The sequence below is a fragment of the Spermophilus citellus genome, assembly GCF_964194105.1.
Source record: "Spermophilus citellus genome assembly, chromosome: 6".
Lineage (NCBI taxonomy): Eukaryota > Metazoa > Chordata > Mammalia > Rodentia > Sciuridae > Spermophilus > Spermophilus citellus.
The window spans coordinates 94,319,683-94,339,311 of record NC_138187.1 but is presented as its reverse complement, the minus strand read 5'-3'; the positions used below and the strand labels follow the sequence as shown (position 1 = coordinate 94,339,311).

Genomic DNA, 19,629 nt, shown 5'->3' with positions numbered 1-19,629 from the left:
CCTCTGATAGAAGAAAAAGTTGGCTCCGATCTACATATTGTGGGGTCGAGTATTATTTTAAAACAATACTTTAAGTAATGCTTTCGTACTTTTGATTTAGTCCAGGTGAGCTTTAAAGACTCTACCGGAGTTGTTTGCAGAGAAGGCTGTTTATGTAATGGTTCCAGTCTATTATGTAGTTTTCCAACCTAGATTAAAGCTTAAGTCCCACCTTTTGCAGTGAACAGCTGATTCTGTTTTCTCTTTTTTAGCCAATGGTGATCAAATATTTCAGAAGGAAACTGGGTGAGTCATCTTCTGCAGATAAGCTGAAATATTAATAGTTCTATCTCCATCAGGCTCCCCTGCAGGCAGATAACAAGACTACCACAGAGCGCTGCCAGTTAAGCGGTTAGCAGCAAATTAGCGTATAAAACGATGTGGATTTGAAAGATTTCGAAATTGTTATAAACAGTATACTTGACCTTACATTTTAAAGGACTATTTTCCTTCTCGTCTCTAGTTCTTAGAGGACAGATGGATTTGAAACCTGCCTGACCGTGAATCCCCCCGGAACCCCTGCTGCGGTGAGTAGCTCGGGTGATTTCTCCCCGACTGGAGGCGTCCGGGGTCCTAGGAGGCGGTGCCCGAGCGCCTGGGTGGCCGTGGGGCTGTAGGGCTGGGCTCGCTTGGGGCACAAGTCCCGGCGTGTCCGCGAGGCTCCAGCCCTCCGGCGTCCGAGCCCGCCCGTGTCACCAGGGACGCCATGCTCGCTCCCATCCCTAGGTCACTCGTTCGGCCCCCGCTCGCCCCCCGCTAGGGTTAGTTAGGGTGGCGGGGGGACTGCACCATAGCGAAGCGCACAGACCTGCGGGGAACCAGGCCTGCGGGGCGGAAGCCAGGACAAGACTTCCGGCGGCGCCACGCTTGGGCGGAGCTTCCGGTGGCTCTGGATGTGGGGCGGTGGTCAAGAGGAACTTCCGGCGGTGCCGGAAGTGCGGGCACGGAAAGTTGGGGTCGCCGGGTCGCGTCAGTGCCGAGTTGGCCGGTGTCCTGCAGGTCTGCGGGTCAGTACTGCGGGCCGTGTCGTGGGGACTTACGGGCTGAGTGCCACCCGGGCTGGCTCCGGGCGGTGGAGAGCACAGCTGCTGTGACAGGTAAGTGCCGCCATCTTCCCAGCTGTCGGGCTCCTTGTCCTTCCCGTGGTACCTGGAGGAGGAGTGGGTCTGGGGGAGGGGTCGAGGTGGACGGGAGGATGCTGCAGAAGAGGATCGCCGTTCGGCAGGGGTAGGGCGGGCGTGGGACGGTGTCAGGGTCGCATGGGCCGGTTTTCGAGGTGGACGAGGGTTCGCGGCGTCCTTTTCCCTCTCGTGTCCCAGAGCGGCACCTTCATGGGCTGCCAGTGTCGCGCGGGAAGCCACTTGGAGGCTGTTCGAAGACGGTGATCTACGATTGCAAAGAGGGGGCCTTGGCAGGGCCGCTTGGAAGGAGCTGAGAGGGGCGGGAGTGCGCTGTGCGCGGATGCCAGGGTGGTTGCCCCGCGCAGTGCTTTTGGTTTCTCTTCTCCAGGCTTCTCCTCTCCTCCGTGTCCTCTGCCACCGCCCAGGCAGCTGTTCTCCGAATAAAACAGCAGCACCTGTAATATACCTGCCTTCCAAAGTTGCATGAATAAGCCCTTCACCTTGTGAGCTGAAACATCCGAATGTTATGGGCGGATTTGAAAAATCAGTCCGGACTTACACATTTTTGTTCAGACACCTCACCCTCTGTGAAGTTGGTCCCTTGCCTTATGGTGCCCACACCTGCCCCCCTTGCTCCTGACCGCAAATTCCTGGTTTGGCAGTACCAATGAATAAGATGTGTCTCTTTCTCTCTTCTAAGAATGTGATTTTTTTTCTTTATGCAACTTTGTAACTTTTTGTAACCCAGTCATTTTTCACTTTTTTATGAAGTGTGTTTTGTGATTATGATTGCTTATGATTCCTTTTCCTGCTTCCTTTTTATTTGTGGTTTTTAGGTTTGTAAGCCTGTCTTTATTCTCAGTTGGGGTTAAGATGTGACCAGAGATTTGGATTCCTGCATCTCAACTGATGGCAGTAAAGCTTCATGTCCTGCTTCAAGACTGACCTGGTGATTTTTTACTTATAGGCCACATCATTTGGAGGCCCTAGAGAGATCTCAGGCTCACGGGGATCCTGAAGCCTTGAACACAGAGGCGGGTACTCTCCTTCTCTAGTTGTGGGAGCTCTCTGCCTTGTAAGATTCTGGGTCCCCTGTGGTAATGGATATGACCTTGCCCATGAAGGAGTATCTGGTGTGGCTCATACTACATCTTGACCCTGATTGAGGGTATGGACAGGCTTTTAAAGCTAAGAAACACAAAAGCGGGGGAGGCAGAAGATGCAATCATTATCACAAGATACAGTTCATAAAAGTGGAAAATTACCAGGTTATAAAAAAGTTACAAAGTTGCATTTTAAAAAATCACATTCTTAGAGGAAGGAGAAGAGACATGTCTCTATACATTGGTACTGCCAAACCAGGAACTTGCAGTCAGGAGGCAAGGAGGGCAGATGTGGGCACCATATGGAAGGAGGCCAACTTCACATAAGGTAAGGTGAGTGAACAAAATGGGGTAAGTCTGGTCAGGATTTTCAAATCAGCCCATAATATTCCCCCTCTTCTAGAGACAATCAAATCCTTGATTATTCTTGTGTTGGGTATGAGGCTGCACATATACATCAGTTTAACAGAGGAAATGTGTTGTTCAATGAAATTTAATAAGCCAGTTTAAGACAAGAGCCAATGAGCAATCCTGTGAATATTAGGACTACAGGTCCAGCCCTGCAGTGAGGAGGGTAGTCAACTAGGGGTTCCATTTGTACCATCTCTGGAACCAGGACTTATTTTGTTTTAACTCTTGATTTTTCCTTTGTATCTTTTTTCTTATTTTGGCAAAGGAACTTTTAATGACTCCAGATTTATTTGCACAGAAGCACCAAGCTTCCCTTAGGGTCATATAGAGCCTTCCTTGGGACATGAACAAGAGATCTAGGTCCCTATGATTCTGAAGTGCCACGTCAGCCAAATATTAGACTTGGTCATATGAATGGTTGATTTCCTGCTCTAAGTGGCTTAAATTGTCATTTACCTCCTGGGTGAGAGGTGAGTCCCTGTTCTCTTTTATTAAGGCTGCGGGACCCACTGCAATTGCTCCTGCTACATTTAATCCCATAAGGGCCTGGAACGCGGAGAGGAACTGCCCTTTTTATCTGGACATAGGTGATTTGGAGCCCCTCTTGGCCTACTGTAGGTGTAGGTCTGGAGTAACACACTGCACTACAATACAGATGTTGGGATATTGCTGTAAAGAGGTACATTGAGACAAACCAGTGTCACAGGCAAACCAAGTGTCATTAGGAGCAAAGTATGATATAGTATAATTTCCAGAAATATTATAGGAGTAAATGTTCACAGGAAAGTTAGGAGGCATATTGGTATTAGGAAAACCAATAAAAGTGGCTTTTTCTATATATACCCGTAAAGTAAGCTTGGGTCCAGAGTTTGTATAGTAAGTAGTATTTGGCCATACTGTGGGCATCTCTGTGGAACCCAACCCTACATAGTAAGGAGGCTTAGATTTTTAAGCATAGCCAGCAATCATTTGCCAATTCTGGCCATGATAGGTTAATAAACCGATGAACAGTTTGCAGTAAGGGGTAAAGATTGGGTCCCTACTATTGTACAAGGGAAAAGGGTGGAAGCTTTTGAAAGAGATTAGTTGTCATTCCGTTGGAAGTGATGGTAAAATTGTACCTATGAGGAGCAGCCTGGGCATTATAACACAATCCGAGCAAGAGGAAAAACAATTTTTTTTTTTAGTCTTGTCTTTAGAGGATGGTCAGGTCTCTGTGAGCCATTCATTCCTCCATGGGTGATGTTTTTGCTGCTTTGACTCGGGTGTGATGAATCTACTCTGTAAGTTTATCTACCTTCGAGGCTGGGGATGTGGCTCAAGCGGTAGCGCATGCCTGCGGCCCGGGTTCGATCCTCAGCAACACATACAAACCAAGATGTTGTATCTGCCGATAACTAAAAAATAAATATTAAAAAAAATTCTCTCTCTCTTAAAAAAAAATTAAAAAAAAAAGAAATTCTATTCTTTCCTCCCCCATTTCTTACTGTGTGTTAGCATCCACTTATGTTATGAGTGCTGAGAGACACAGGGGAGTCGGAATGACACAAGGCATTTGTGCCAGAAGGGAGTGGTTGAGAGTTGACACCAGCGAGCCATTGAGATGATGATGGTTATGTTAAGCTGTGTATTCAGTTATATATTAGACCCCTGCTGTCTGCCTGGGCCCAGTACTTTGGAGTTCTCCCGGGAGTTCGCATTGGTTGGGGAAGTGGAGGGATTTCTGGTTGGTGGTTCCTGGAAGGGCCAAGTGGGAGGTGTGTCTGGGGGTTCCAATAATAAAGGAGTTCCTGTTTAAAAAAAAAAAGTTTATCTACCTTCTTGGTTGTTGGGGTGGGGGGTAGTCAGGATGGAGTGGGGTCCTCCCCAGCTGGGAGTCAGTCCTTTTCTTTTGGAACTGCTTGATGTAGACATTGTCTCCAGGCTGGAACAGATGTTGGAAATCAGTGGTCTCTTGGGGTTGGTTCTCTTGCAGGAATTTTAAAGTTTTTTTCCTGAACCTGCTGGAGAGACTTAAAGTAGTTTACAAGAAGTTGGTGGCTGATTTCTGCCAAATGAATGTCATTTTCTCAAGGAAGCAAAAGATGAAATCATGTTTCCCATACATGATTTCAAAAGGAGAAAGATTTCCCTTATAAGGGGTGCATCGGCCTGCAAGAGAGTGACAGGCAAAAGCATAGGCCACCTAGCACCGGTCTGTAAGGCAGATTTATGAGGGTACACTTTAGGGTCTGGTTTATGCACTCTACTTGCCTAGAACTTTGGGATCGCAAGCACATGGAGTTTCCAGTTTATATTTAGAGCCTGTGATATTCCTTGTGATATGGCTGCAGTGAATGCTGCAGCCATTATAGGTTATCTGACCTATGACAATTGGTAGTTCATAGTAAGGTATGATTTCATTGACAAGAAATTTTATAACAGTCCAAGCAGTTTCATTTTTGGTAAGACATGCTTCTGGCCAACCTGAGAAACTATCCACAAAAACTAAGAGATATTTATAACCATTCAAAGGAGGCCTTACCTGAGTGAAATTGACTTCCAGGTGGTCTCCAGGCAGTTCTTTTTTGCAGATCCCAGGGTGGGTTCGCCTTCCTTGTTTGGTATTTACCTGTTGGCAGGTTGGGCATTGTACAGAGATGTCTTGGGCTGTTTGTTTTAGTCCTGGCATATAATAGGCCTTAGACAGAAAGTCAGTTAACTTGTTCTTTCCCCAGTGGGTTGCAGCATGTCAATCTTGGAATCAGGAAAAGTTCCAATTTGGTTCCCCCTTTGCTTTAGCCATCTCTAAAGAGATAATGTGGAGATAATATGGAGATAATGTGGTGGGAATGAAGGCTGGTTTTAGGATATAAAGACAGGGTTACCTTGGTGGCTGGTTTGGAGACTTAGGCCATCTGTTCTGCTGTTTTGTCTGCAAAATTGTTTTCCTAATAACCGGTGAATCTCCTCTTTGGTAACCCCGGCAGTGTATAAAAGCCCTCTATTTAGGTAACCACATTGCCTCAAGTAGGGCTAATATTTCATCTTTATTTTATTTTTTTATGAACTTTCTTTCAGCAGTTAGTAACCCCCACCTCTATAAATGGCTCTGTGCACATGTGAAGTAGCAAAGGCATATTTGCTGTCTGTTTAAATATTTACTTTCTTACTTTTAGCCCACCTTAAAACCTGTATCAGGGCAATTAGTTCCTCTGTTGAGGTTCCTGCTTGGAGTGCCTGAGCCCAACTGACTTCAGTTTCTGTGGTGACTGTAGCTCCAGCCCTTCAAGTTCCATTTATGACTTGGCTGCTGCCCTCTGTGAATAGAAAGGTTTCTGCCTCAGTCATAGGAACATCAGTCAAATCAGGCCTTCCTGAGCTCAACTGGTCAAGCATTTTTCCATGGTTGTGGAGGGGCTCATGTGAGTCATCTTCTTGCATCAATGAGGTGGGGTTCATGGCCGGAGCTGGGGCAGAGGTGAGCTGAGAATGATCAAGCAACAGACTCTGGTATTGAATAATAATACTGTTGGTCATCCATTTATCTACTGCACCATTTAGGAGGGTCTCTACAAAGTGTTGGGTTGTCACTGTGAGGGATTGTGCTAAGTTACCTTATCAGCCTCCTTAACTAAAAGGGCAGGGGCTGCTATGATACGTAAACAGGCAGGCTATCCGGACACTACCAGGTCTAATTTTTTATCTCTTCCTTAAATATCATTTTATAAAGTTTATATATATTGTTTTCTGAGTCTGTATGAGCATTGGTTAACATAATATAATATTTTTAAAACATGAATCAAAGAAAGACTGAGAGCTTTTAAGTTTTTCTTTTGTGTGGAAAAGTGGCAAAATGTTTTTGTTTTACTATTATTAACCTTTAAACTGATCAGAAATTGGTTATCTTTTAGAATCAATATTTATATTAAAATTTTTTTTTAGTTTTAGGTGGATACAATACCTTTTATTTTATTTTTATGTAGTGCTGAGGATCAAACCCAGTGTGTCACGTATGCTAGGTGAGGGCTGTATCACTGAGCCATACCCCAGCCCCAACATTTACATTTTTATCTCAGTGTAAAAGGTAACATAAGGTTTAGGTTTGGTTACAGAACTTTAAATGATAAATAAATGCCCAATAAAATTTATTATCATTATAAGTCTGAAATAATTATTATGGGCAACTTCAGTTTGGAGAACACCAGCTTAATAAAATGTTCTTTTAAACCTTTTACTTTAAAGACTTGTATACCTGGAAGGTACGAACACACAAAGTATACAAAAGAAGAGTAATAACACCACAATTATGTTGATGTTTTATATTAACCAAGTTTAGCTTTTAAAGAAAATTTAGATTGTATGATGTAATACAATACTCTAAATAACAGTTGTGGTTTGCAAGAGTTGTACAAACCCTATTTTTTTTAACTAGTTGCTCTTGGGGCTGAGGCTGTAGCTCAGTGGTAAAGTGCTTGCCTCACATGTGTGAGGCACTGGGTTCAATCCTCAGCACCACATAAAAATAAACAAAGATACTATGTGTTCATCTATAACTAAATAAATATTTAAAAAAAGACTAGTTGCTCTAGAGAATATAACTTAACAGACAGAATGTTAAGAGTAAATTAATGTTTTAAGAAATCCTTGTCATTTTAACATATAGATCAAACTTTGATTATATCAGTACATTAATATTTGACTTTAGGGAATAACCTTGAATAGCTCTGTTTGTGTTACTTATATATAACCAACTTAGTTACACACAAACCTTTTAAAATTTACTCTTTATTTACATAGATCTTTTTATCACTTAATTAGACCCTCTTGTTGTTTACTTAGCTGTATTACAACTTTACCAACATAAAGACTTACCTAGATATGTTTTTCTTTTTTTACTAAATATATTTTATACCTAGAACCTTTTAGTTTTTTTTTGTCTGTTTGCCAATTTGTGAAAACAAACAATGTTCAAGTATATCACCCCATAGAATTTAAGAAGTTAAGCATACTTGATATTGTATTTAACAGCTAGTATTTTAACTTTGTAAATTAATCAGATGTCTTTTTAACAATTTATGATTAATCTCAGATATGTCAATCTAAATTACATATTTTTTAAAAAGCAGGACACTAGACAATACTGTTCAATAACAGTATTATCTGTTTCTTCCTTGTTGAAGAAAAATCCTAGAAATAATTTTATAGACATCTTTACTTTTATTTGTACCTGATTTAAATTTTAAATTGAACCCTTTAAATCATGTGACCCAAAAGTATTTGGATCCATTTAAATTTTTTTTTAAATTTATGAGCTTATATGTCAATATTTTTTTGATGAGAAAAGTTTATTTAGGGTATGGTAGTCCATACCTGTGTTATTCAGCTCTGTATTGCTATGACCGAAATACTTCACCAGAATAACAGTAGAGAATAAGTTTACTTCTGAGTTCACAGTTTCAGAAATTCAGATCATGATCAGTTGGCTCTATTGCTTTGCCTAAGGTAAGGCAGACTATCATGGAAGAATGGTATAATGGAGAAAAGCTACTAAGATCATGACAGCCCAGAAGCAGAGAGAGAATAAGATATCAGGGACAAAAATATAAACCCAAAGGCATGCTCCCAGCGACCTGCTTCCTCCAGCCATACCCACCTGCCTACAGTTTTTACCCAGTATAGTAGTCCTTTCCAGTTATTAATCCATCAAATGGAGCAATCCAGTCATTAGGTTACAGCTTTTATAATCTAGTCATTTAACTTCTAACTGTGCCTCATACATGAATTTTAGGGAGATACTTCATGTCCAAACCATAACATTTCTCTTTGTAAAGATCAAAATCAGGTAACATATTCAATATATAATTGTGGAGAGTAAACATTTTCATTTCCAAGTGGAGGAATAAGGACATAGAAAGAAGGGATGGGATCAAAATAAGATCAAAATCCATCTGGGTAAATATTAGATCCTGTGGCACATGGTGATGAGATGTGATTTCCAAAGAACTTTTGCAATCCTGTCCCTTTGGTCTTGCTGTTTGCAGTCCACATGGCCTCTCTTATCTCTCAGGATTGCTCTTGTCCACAACCAGCAGCTTTCCTCAACATACATTTCATTTTACTATCATCTCTTTATCCCTGGGATGTCTATTTTAGTTTTGGCTTATTCTAGCAACTTCAAGCATCAACATTTCAGGGTATGCCTGTAGGGAATCTGACCTGCTACACTCGTCTGGTCTTTCAGGCCGTTGAAATCTTAGTGCAAGACTCCATATTATGTGTCAGTTTTGATCCGAAACACACGGAGACATGACAACATACCTGTGTACATACATATACAAAACAAACAAGGGCCTTGTAGCTTATTTTTAAAAACCTATTAGATTGAGAGCTAACCCTTGTAAATTGACCTCTGAATGAAGCAGAGTATTAAAAACCTTTATAGTTTATAGTTCAATAAAATGGGTCTGATCAGAAAAACACATTAACCTAGGTGTGCTGGATCAGAATTATGAGCTCAAAAAAATATAGAATTCAAAATAAAAAGGAAGGTATGCACTAAGGAGCACAGTCAGACAACAGTGTCAGGGACAGATGGAAATGGATATGAACACATAGAACAAATAAAAGAACAAAAACAAGGGACAGACCCTCTCTCCAGTCCCAGACCCCAGACTGTCATTGTCACTGTCTATTTACCAGGATCTCTGGGCTAATGATCTGGCATCTCCTCAGAGAGGAGGGTCTAATTAAGTGATAAAAAGCAGTACTATGTCCTCTTCTGGAGCTTCTGGGATTACAGGCATAAGCCACACCAGACTCTGGAACTCAGGTGTGAACCACACCAGAAAGTCGTTGCTTATGATTCCTTTTTCTGCTTCCCCTTTATTTTTGGTTTTTAGCTTTATAAACCTCTCTTTACCCTCAGTCAGGGTTGAGATGTGGCAAGAGATTTAGATCTCTGCATCTTGGCTGCTGGCAGTAAAACTTCATGTCCTGCTGGGGCTGGGGATGTGGCTCAAGTTGCAGCGCGCTCGCCTGGCATGCGTGTGGCCGGGGTTCGATCCTCGGCACCACATACAAACAAAGATGTTGTGTCCGCCGAAAACTAAAAAATGAATATTAAAAAATTCTATCTCTCTCTCTCTTTCACTCTCACTCTCTCTTAAAAAAAAAAAAAAGACTGACCCTGTGATTTGTTACTAATACACCACAACATTATGGTCATCGAGGTTTTTACTCTACAACATTCCTTATGCTTGGCGAGGTTGGTTGACGCTGATGTCATGGTCTTCTAATTGTTTGGAAATTTCATTTAAGCTCAGATGGATCTCCCTTAAATTCAGTATTTTGGCCTATGAGTTAATGGCCATCAGAGCATTCCAGGAATTATCTACCTCTAAATAAAAAAGATAGCTCAAGATATTTCTTATATACTGCTAGGATATTTTCTCCTCTTCTTAGAAAGAACCCCCGCTTTACCACACTACCCTCCTTGCTGTTTTGGCTACTTTCCTGTTCAAATTCGAGTATTCTTGAATTCCATTTGAAATGTGGTCTACATACTCGAACACTGTATGTATATATGTATGTGTTTATTGTGGTACTAGGGGTTAAACCTAGAGGTGTTCTACCACAGAGCTACATGCCCTTTTTTTCTTTAAAAAAAAAAAAGTCTCACTAAGTTACCAAGGCTGGCTAGGAGCTTGTGATCCTCCTGTTTCAGCCTCTGGGATCACTGGGACTAAGGGTGTGCACTAGGCTAGTTGAACACAGTATTTAAATATGACTGAAGTGGAATAAATGGAGTGGCACTTTTAGTCCCTTGCTTTGGACACTGCTCTTCTATTAATGCTGCTCATAGGAGACAGGGCAACAGACATTGGCCACAGATAACAAAAGTATGACTTTGGGGCAAGGAAATTGTAAGTCTTCATTTCCTGTCTTCTAAAATGTTTTTTTTTTTTTTTTTTTTTTAAATCAACCTAGTTTTGTTTTTGCTAAGCAAGCATTCTTGCAAAGTGCTGGATGCAGGAGGTCTTTGGAATATTTATTTCTTCTCCTTTCAATCTCTTTTAGCACTTCTTTTTGGGTAGCTATATAAGTACTTCATTCCTTTTCCCAGAGGTGATGCTAAGAGTTTTCTTAATATTCCTATCATGATTTTTCTAGGAAAAGATTTTGCATTGTTTTAACCCAAAACAAGGAGATTTTTAACTCCTTGTTTTAATTCTTTTAGCTATTGAAATCTTTAAAACATTTTAGTGACGTTTATCCAATCTACTGATGTCTGCCAGCTCAGCGTTATCCATAGAATTGAGAGGCATGCATTCACAAAACATCTTAAAACTGATGACAGATTTCTGAGGTTGCTTTCCATTCCCTCCCAATATTATGTTTGGTGTTCCAGCTCTCTAGTAATTCACCTATAAGTGCTATTACAGTAAAATATTACTAAAATTTTTGAACTTTTTGAAATTTAGTCACATTTTATATTTTTTAATGTCACATGCATGTAATGTCCATTAACCATTGCTTTGCACAGGAATAACATTTGTGAAATTAACCATTTGTTTTTCTCTTCTTGAAAGAAAAATGTTTAAAATTCCCCTGAATATGAAGTAGAAAGTATTGTTTTGTGTTTTTTTTTAATTTCATAAAAAGGCACAAATTAGTAATTTGTTGTAGCTTTTGAAAACCATTTTGGCTGTCTACTGTCCTCAAATTATGTGTACTTAGAAGAATCTGATAATTTAGTAGTGGCAGTTTAATTAGTATCTGGACTACTAAAAAAAGGAGCCATTTGAAAGGAGCTGAAGGCTAAGTGTTCATTTGCCAGAGTACGGCTGCAGCAAAGTAACTGGGGGGTGACGAACAACTTGTGTAGATTGATACAGCAGGAGTAGGAGCCGCTTATTGTAGGACAGGAGGGGTATTTATACATTTCACACAGCTTATCTTAATTAACATAAACTTGATACAGCAGTCAACCAATAAGGAATCACCACACTTAATAGCTTGCTGGCGTTACTTCACAAACCACTCCCTTTGGCATTTTGCCAGGCACCATCTTGACTTGTTTACAGACCCTAACATTTCTCTGGCAAAATGCCAGGTGCCATCCTGACTTGTTTACAGACTCTAACATTCATTGATGATATTTAATATTACAGCATTTACAAAGGTGGGAATTCTGCTTGCTAACTAATACTGTTATGCTTATGAATTTCATTAATTTATTAAATATTTGGCCTGTGTCTGCTGTGTGCATAGCGCTGCTGCATCAAAGCTGTGTGTCTGTTGTTTTTGTCTTGCTTACAAACAATAGCGGGGATGATGTGTGGCAGCATATAAGAACAAATGAGACCATAAATCAGTTAAGAGTTAAGAAGGAGAGTTTATATTAAAGTATGTTTATTTGAATGACAGGATAGAGAGGTTGGATTTTCAGAGGGATTATTTATAGTTTTTTTTTTTTTCTTTTTAATGGTGTTTGTAAAATCCAGGAGGGGCTGGGGGTATAGCCCAGTGGTAGAGCACTTGCCTAGCATGTGGGAGGCCCTGGGTTCGACCCCCAGCACAGCATAATAAAAAACAAAAAAACCAGGAGGATATTTTATTTCCATAGTCTTTTACTTAATGTGGTGGTTTATCCTATAATATTGGGCAAATGTGAATTTTCTTATTAGGTCATTGAAGTTATACATAGTAGTTGGGTTCATCTTGACAAAATCCTACATGTATGGAATTTCGTTTCAGTTCACAATCCCCCTTCTCCTTCCTCAACTCCACTAGACTTCCTTTTGCTCGTTTATTTATTTATTTTTGATTGGTTCTTTTTACTTATATATGAAATTACCTTTAGTATATTTACATATGCACATAACATGATTTTTAAAAGAATTCCTTCTGCATTTCTGTCCCCCCACTCTGCCTCTTGATCTTCTTCTTTTATATTACTGATCTTTACTATATCTTGATGATATTCTATCCTTCCCTCCTCCTTTATTTTACTCTAGCTTTTATATATAAAAGAAAACATTTGACCTTTGAGTTTCTGGCTGTGGCTTATTAATGTGAATACTTTTGAGGGAGAATAATTTTCTTTTGGAATTTTAGTTTCTGTTTTAGTTTGTATTTAGGCACAACAGTGTGTAAGAGTTAAAGTAGATTGTTTGTATTTTTACTTTTTTTTTTTTGAGAGAGAGAATGAATTTTTTACTATTTATTTTTCAGTTTTTGGCGGACACAACATCTCTATTTTATTTTTACGTGGTGCTGAGGATCGAACCCAGCGCCCCGCACATGCCAGGCGAGCGTTACCACTTGAGCCACATCCCCAGCCCATACTTACTTGTTTTTCTGTTTCCTGGGGATCAGACCACATCCTTATGAATGCTAAGCTTAGTGCTGTGCCACTTACCTAACCCCCTGGCCCCAAGTACATTATTTTTAGTGTGGAAAATTTTTCTTTCTTTTTACTAAATTATTTAGTATATCAGATATTATCAGACTGTTAATTAGGTTTGGGAATTCTATTTGACAGGGAATTATGAGAATTAGTGACTTTTTATTTCAGTCTCCTAAGAGACCTTTGTAATAGTTTTTCAACTGCAGGTAGATCTGCTAATCCATTCACTTACCTTCAGTGTCTCATTAATTTTTTTTCTTTGACTTCCTTGATTGTCTAGTTCAGATTCTGTGGTAAATTTGTATTCATTTTAAAAACATCTGCAACTTCCTTGCCTCTCTCTTTTTATGATACCAATCTAAAAAACTCCTAAACTTCTTATGACATCAGATATTAAAAGTTTTTATTCTAATACACATGGCTTGAGGTAAAAGCAGTAGTACTTGTATCCTTTAGATTATAGTTCTTGGGTCAGGGACTTTTTCTGATGAATTTGGTGTAAAAGGAAGTGATGATAGGACCAGTGCAGACAGCTGGAAAAAAGATGGAGGGTGTGAATGTAGAGACAAAAGTAAAATAAAATAAAAATTAGGAAAATTTGTAGGCAAAAATTGTGACAAAGAGAAGGATTAAAAGAAAAAAATTTTAAGAGGTTACAAAATCACAGAACTAATTTTGGAGAATTGGTAGGTGAACAGTAGCTGAAGAAATTATAGAAAGAGGCAAAATTTTAATTAGCCAAATAATCTTTAAACATTAACCACAGTGTATGGCAAAGACATTATGACCCCACCTTTGACAAATGATTTCACGGAATTTAGAAAGTTGCTAAAAGACTAAATTGTGAAAAAAAATCTCCTTTTAGTACCAGGTTTTGGGCAAGTAATTGTAATGCATGTATTTGGTTAGAAGTTATCCAGTGGAAACAGATTGCCACCATATTGACTTGTATGGAATGGTTGTGGAAATGTAAGTGCAATTTCAAGAAATCTTTAGAAACTAAATGTACCCTACAACTCAACAGACTGGCTCCTAGGCTCTTTTTCCAAAGGATATGAAAACTTAAATTCATGCAAAAAACCTATATGTTATTGTTTATAGCAACGTTGTAATAGTAAAAAAGTGGAAAGAATTAAAAATTTTAACAATAGTTGAATGGTTAAACAAACTTACAGTTAAACATATATTCTAGCAATGTAAAGAAGATAATCATTGATACATGTCACAAATTGGATGGATTGTGAGCATTAAGCCAAGTGGAAAAAATATCTCAAAAGGGCACTTAACTCTGTGATTTCATTTACATAACATTTTCAAAATGACAAAATTATGTGGAGGGTATAGAGATTAGTAGTTGTCAGGAGTTAAGGATATTGCTCTGAGGGGTGTTGATGACTGATCAGTAGCATGAGTGTGCTCTTTATAGAGATGGGAAAGTTTTGCATCTTCATTATGGTAGGATTTACAAAAATTTATGTAACAAACTGATACCTCTACAGGATTAACAGATAAACAAATTGATCATTAAATTATTCTATTTAAGATGTAACCATTGGGGAAATATGGAACACTTCTTGGTACCATCTTTGTAACTTCTGCAAATCTGCAAATATTTCAAAATATAAAGTTAAGAAAAGGTAATCCTGATAGTAAAATGGTAACTTCAAAACTAACACAAAAGTTTTGGTGAAGAGCTATTGAAAGCTTTATGAGTGAGTTAAAACTTTAAAAGACTTTTAAATAAGTAATAGGCAAACTGTTTTCTATATTTCTCACAATATTTTTGGGTTAGGATTGGCTGTAAAAATTTTAATAACATGATATATTGGTGAGAGTTCTAAATAGCATATGATGAAAGGCAAACAATGTACATTCATATAGTACTGTTTAGAAGAATGAATTATAATCTTCCTTATATGCTAAGGTTATTTTTATTGATTTCTACTATTTTAATGATAGTACTCTAAAAATAATCTAAATGGATTGAGTTTACAATGTGTTCTCCTGTGTAAAGAAATATTTTTATACTTGATAAATTAGGATTGTAATTAGAATGCTTAATAAACCAAATAGGAAAGATTCTCATTGATCATGTTATTAGTTTCAAAGATATTAAAATTTTCTGTGAATATATCCTATTTTTGTTATAATATTTCTTTATGTTTGAACAAACTTTTCCCCTTCAAAACAATTGAGTTTGTTTAAAAGGAAAAGAGAGTTGGTGATCTTAAAATAGTATAATTTGCATAAATATCTTCTGTCGATATAAAAAACATTAATGGAGTTAAAAACAGAACTCAGTGGTTGAGTGCTTGCGTAGCGTAGGCCCTGGGTTCTATTCCCAGAACCACAAGAAAAAAGAAGAGGAGGGTTATTTTATGTTGTTTTTATTATTACTTCTTCAAAATTCAGTGTGTATTTTATATTCATAGCACATCTCAGTGTGAACTAGTCACATGTGATTTATTCAAATCTCTAAATAATTTGAACATTGTAATTTACCATTTGCACATTTTCTACTTGTTTTCTGCTATTCTATTACCCATTCCTCCTATCAACATAATTATATCACCATATTAACAATATTTCAAATAGTATGTTTACACTTTACACCCTTTTCTACTATAGATTAACCTGTTTTGAACATGACCTACTTATTTTTTGCTATAACTGATCCCTCCTCCTCTAAAGACAAGCCAACACCACACCACTTCATGTAAATTTTAGATATGTTGAGTAAAAATAAATCATTAAAAATAAATTCACATGTGTTTACTTTTTGGAATGTGGCTATTAGAAAATTAAAAGTTATGTATATAGCTTATATTTCTCTTGGTCTGAATTACTCTAGAATGTACTGTAGGTTAGAATGTGCAATTACAGTTGGTTATATTTGTGGGGCAGTAGACTTAAGTCTGGAGGAAGTTGCATTAAGGGAGAGTTGTTTTTATTTTAAACCCTTTGCCATCTGATTTTTTTTAAGTGTTGATGAAATTTGATTTAAAAGTACCTCTTTAACAAGGACTGTTGTCTCTACCTTAAAGTACCTTAATCTGTTGTGGTGTAAATTATATACGAATATTAATCATTGTAAGGAATTTCGTAATTAAAACTAGTAATTATCTTATTCACTGTTTTTTATTTCAGTTTTTTCTTTATCAGAAATAAAGTACTCATTTTTTCTGCTGTTGTTTAGCTTATTGCAGGAGTGATCAGGATACTACTTTTTAGAAGTAATGCCCACAGAAAGCGGAAGTTGTTCAACTGCTCGCCAAGCAAAACAAAAGCGCAAATCACATAGCCTTTCCATACGAAGAACTAACAGCTCGGAACAGGAGAGGACAGGACTACCAAGAGAAATGCTGGAAGGACAGGTAAGTTAACATTGATCAGTACCTTATTTTAAAGATGTTGATCATGTTTCTAATGTTATAAATATAGCCAAATACATAATAGGCTTCTAAAAAATGATTTGGGTTATCAAAACTTTATCAAAATTCTCCCCAAATGAATCCACTAAAATTACTGTCAAACACAATAGCATACACAGAGATAGAATTAGATTTCTGGGTTAATGTATTGATAATACTTAACAAAAAGAAGTAAGTGTGATTGTACGAATTAGTTTTTATTCTCTGTGCAGGTTAATTGACAGTATAGTTTTGCATTTTATCTGGAGAAAAGATCATAGTTTTAGCAATTTTTGTTCTCTGAGGAGGTTTTGGAATTAGGTCTTTTTTTTTTTTTAACATTTGAAAAAATACTTTTGGTTGTAGATGGACACAATACCTTTATTTTATTTGTTTGTTTTTTTGTGGTGCTGAGGATCAAACCCAGTGCCTCACACGTGCTAGGCAAGTGCCCTATCACTGAACTATAGCCCTAGCACTGGAATTAGTTCTTTTAGTAACTTAATTTGACTTTACTTTTATCTCTGCTATAGTGAGTATACTGTCCTTGATTAAATGCATTAATACCATATTGATAAATTTTGCTTATATTTCTAGTTTCTTTATAGATGATGCAAATGTTTTGAGTTTTTAAAGATTGTTATTGTGAAGTCTAAGGTATGTTAATTATATGAAAATAAATTATTAGAGATATATGTTTATATGTGTGTGTATATAAATAGTAATTTTATAACTATTCTTTCACAACTATAATTAATTCATTAGACACGCTGCTGCAGGAAAATAAGACATCTGAGAAATTGGTTCTTGTGAATATTGGGTCTTGTTAAAACCTTGCTGATAACTTCATGATTGGGATTTCTAGGCTACAGCCTCCAAAAGGGCAGTAGTGTCTATACAGAACCCAATGTAACTACTGCCATAAAGTAAATCATCAGTGCATATTTAGTTTTTGTGTGGTTATCCGTCAGTATTCTTGGGGGATTGGTTCCAGGACCCCCCAAGAATGTCAAAATCCATGGTCCTTATTTACAGTTGTACAATATTTGCATATAATCTTCTGTATACTTTAATAAATCATCTCTAGATGACTTATACTTAACTAATACAATGTAGATGCTATGTAAATAGTTGTTACACTGTGTTGTTTAGAAAATAATGACAAGAAAAAAAGGAGTCTGTATATATTCTATATACATGCAGTTTTTTTTTTTTTCCATTCAGATGGTTTTTATCTGTAGTTATTTGAATCCAGGGGTCTAGAAATTGCAAATGTGGAGGGTCAACTATGCCAAGTTCTATTTTCCATAAAAATTGATTATATTTTAATGTAATGATGGAAATAAAAATCATAAAAATAACTATGGTATTCTTATTGTATAACTTTGCTAGAACTACTGTAACAGAGTACCACAAACTAGGTGGTTTAAACAACAGAAATTTATTTTCTCACAATCCTGGAGACTGAAATCTTAGGTCAAGGTGTAGAGAGGATTGGTTTCTCTTGTAGCCTCTATCCTTGGCTTATAGATAACCACCTTTTTCTTGTGACCTTGTGTGGTCTTTCCTCACTGCATGTCCTAATCTCCTTTTTTTAATAAGGACACCAGTCATAATGGATTGGGGCCACTTTTGTGACTGCATTTTAACTTAGTTACTTCTATAAAAACTGTTTTTTTTTTTTTTTAGACTCCACCTTGAAATATTGTCACATTCTGAGGTCCTTAGGCTTGGATCTTTGGCATATGAATTTTGGGGGACATAATTCAGCCATTTAAGAGAGTGAAACCAGAGCTATGTAGGAGAATTTCTGTGATGGTGGGAATGTTCTGTGTATTTTATAAGGGAGTAACAACGCTAACTGTGACAGTTGGGTACTTGAAAAGTGGCTGGTGTGATTTAGAACCTGAAATTTTACTTTTTAAAAAATTTTAATGATTTTACATTGATGTTTACAGTGAAATTGAGCTGGTGGCTACTATATTGGACAGTTCAGGTAAACAGTCTAAGATAGTTTTAAAGTTATTATTATTTTTTTTTGGTTTACTTACACTTTAAGCAGTGAGAATTCTGCAACTTCTTGCTGGTATATTCTAGTTATTTTCCACACAGGGTAAATATAAATGCATTCTTTCCTGGCCTTCTTGTGTTCTTGTTGTCCATTGTGATGTAATACAAGGAAATAATTGCATATCACAGTAACGCTTATGAAGGTAATTCAGAATTCTGCAAGCTGAACAACTTAGTCCTCTATTGCTCTATGGCCTTCTTCATGTCTCTCACCTAGACACTACTTGTTTGTTGAATAAGTGCCAGTAATTTGGAGTGGGACCAACCAGCATGTTCTGTTAGTGGCCAGTGTAAGGTGCTCTACCTTCCTTTTGCAGCAGGAGGGTAGAGAGTGATGTGTTTGGTGCATGCAGTAGGCATGGTAGGTAAAAGTAGAATGATTAGAACATAGAGCTGTTGATTGCCAGTAAATTGAATTGTAGGTGTAATCACTGTGTAGGCAACTTATATAATAATGCCCTTTCAGTTGTTGGAGAGCAGAATAAAAAAAAAGTGAAGATTATTCTGAGTGAGATATTAGATTTGTAAATCAGAAGTATTTTAAAAGGCAGTGATTAGTGTGCCTTCTAATCTGTGGGAGTCTTGTCATTACAGAGGTCTGCTGAGTCTCTGTCTTTATCTACCTGTATGCCACATTGCCTGTGGCTTGCAGAGCTACTTTTTGCATATCTGTACTACTTTTTCAGGTGTATGTCAGTGTTGATATGATAAAGTGCACATTCATTTAAAAGCTTTACTTAATCATAGTAGCTTTTCTGTCTTGAATTTTCTCAGTTGGGGCCAAAAGTGGAACACCTATTTCAGGGATAGTGATATTAAATGGCACAAAAAAGGAGAACTGATAAAATGGGGTTAATGATTTGTTTACCAAAATGCATCTCAGCTTTGTTTTCTCTACCAATTGTTTTTATATTAAGAGGGATTTGATATTCAAGGAATTTGTGCATAACAAAGGTTTTAAAACATTATGGGTATAGGTGAGTAGAAATTGGTGTGTGTAAAATAGATATGGCCCTGAATGGGAGTCAGAATGGCTTCTCTAAGGTAACATTTGGGAGGGACTGTTCCAGCAGAGGAAGTGAGTG

The 19,629-nt window shown here is 37.7% G+C and overlaps 1 protein-coding gene across 3 annotated transcripts in view; it reads left to right on the top strand.

Annotated features, from left to right (window-relative positions):
- Nucleotides 1–324: 324 nt before the first annotated feature.
- WDR37 (WD repeat domain 37) overlaps nucleotides 325–19,629 on the top strand; it is a 70,276-nt gene continuing 50,971 nt past the window's right edge. Inside the window, exons 1-3 of one of the 3 annotated variants that reach the window (XM_081299641.1) lie at nucleotides 325–390; nucleotides 503–566; nucleotides 16,261–16,438. In XM_081299641.1, the coding sequence (XP_081155767.1) occupies nucleotides 16,301–16,438 (138 nt within the window). In that variant the 5' untranslated portion in view covers nucleotides 325–390; nucleotides 503–566; nucleotides 16,261–16,300. Of the gene's footprint in view, nucleotides 418–502; nucleotides 567–933; nucleotides 1,137–16,260; nucleotides 16,439–19,629 lie in introns of those variants that run through there. The other 2 variants (XM_081299640.1, XM_081299639.1) reach the window with 2 other exon arrangements.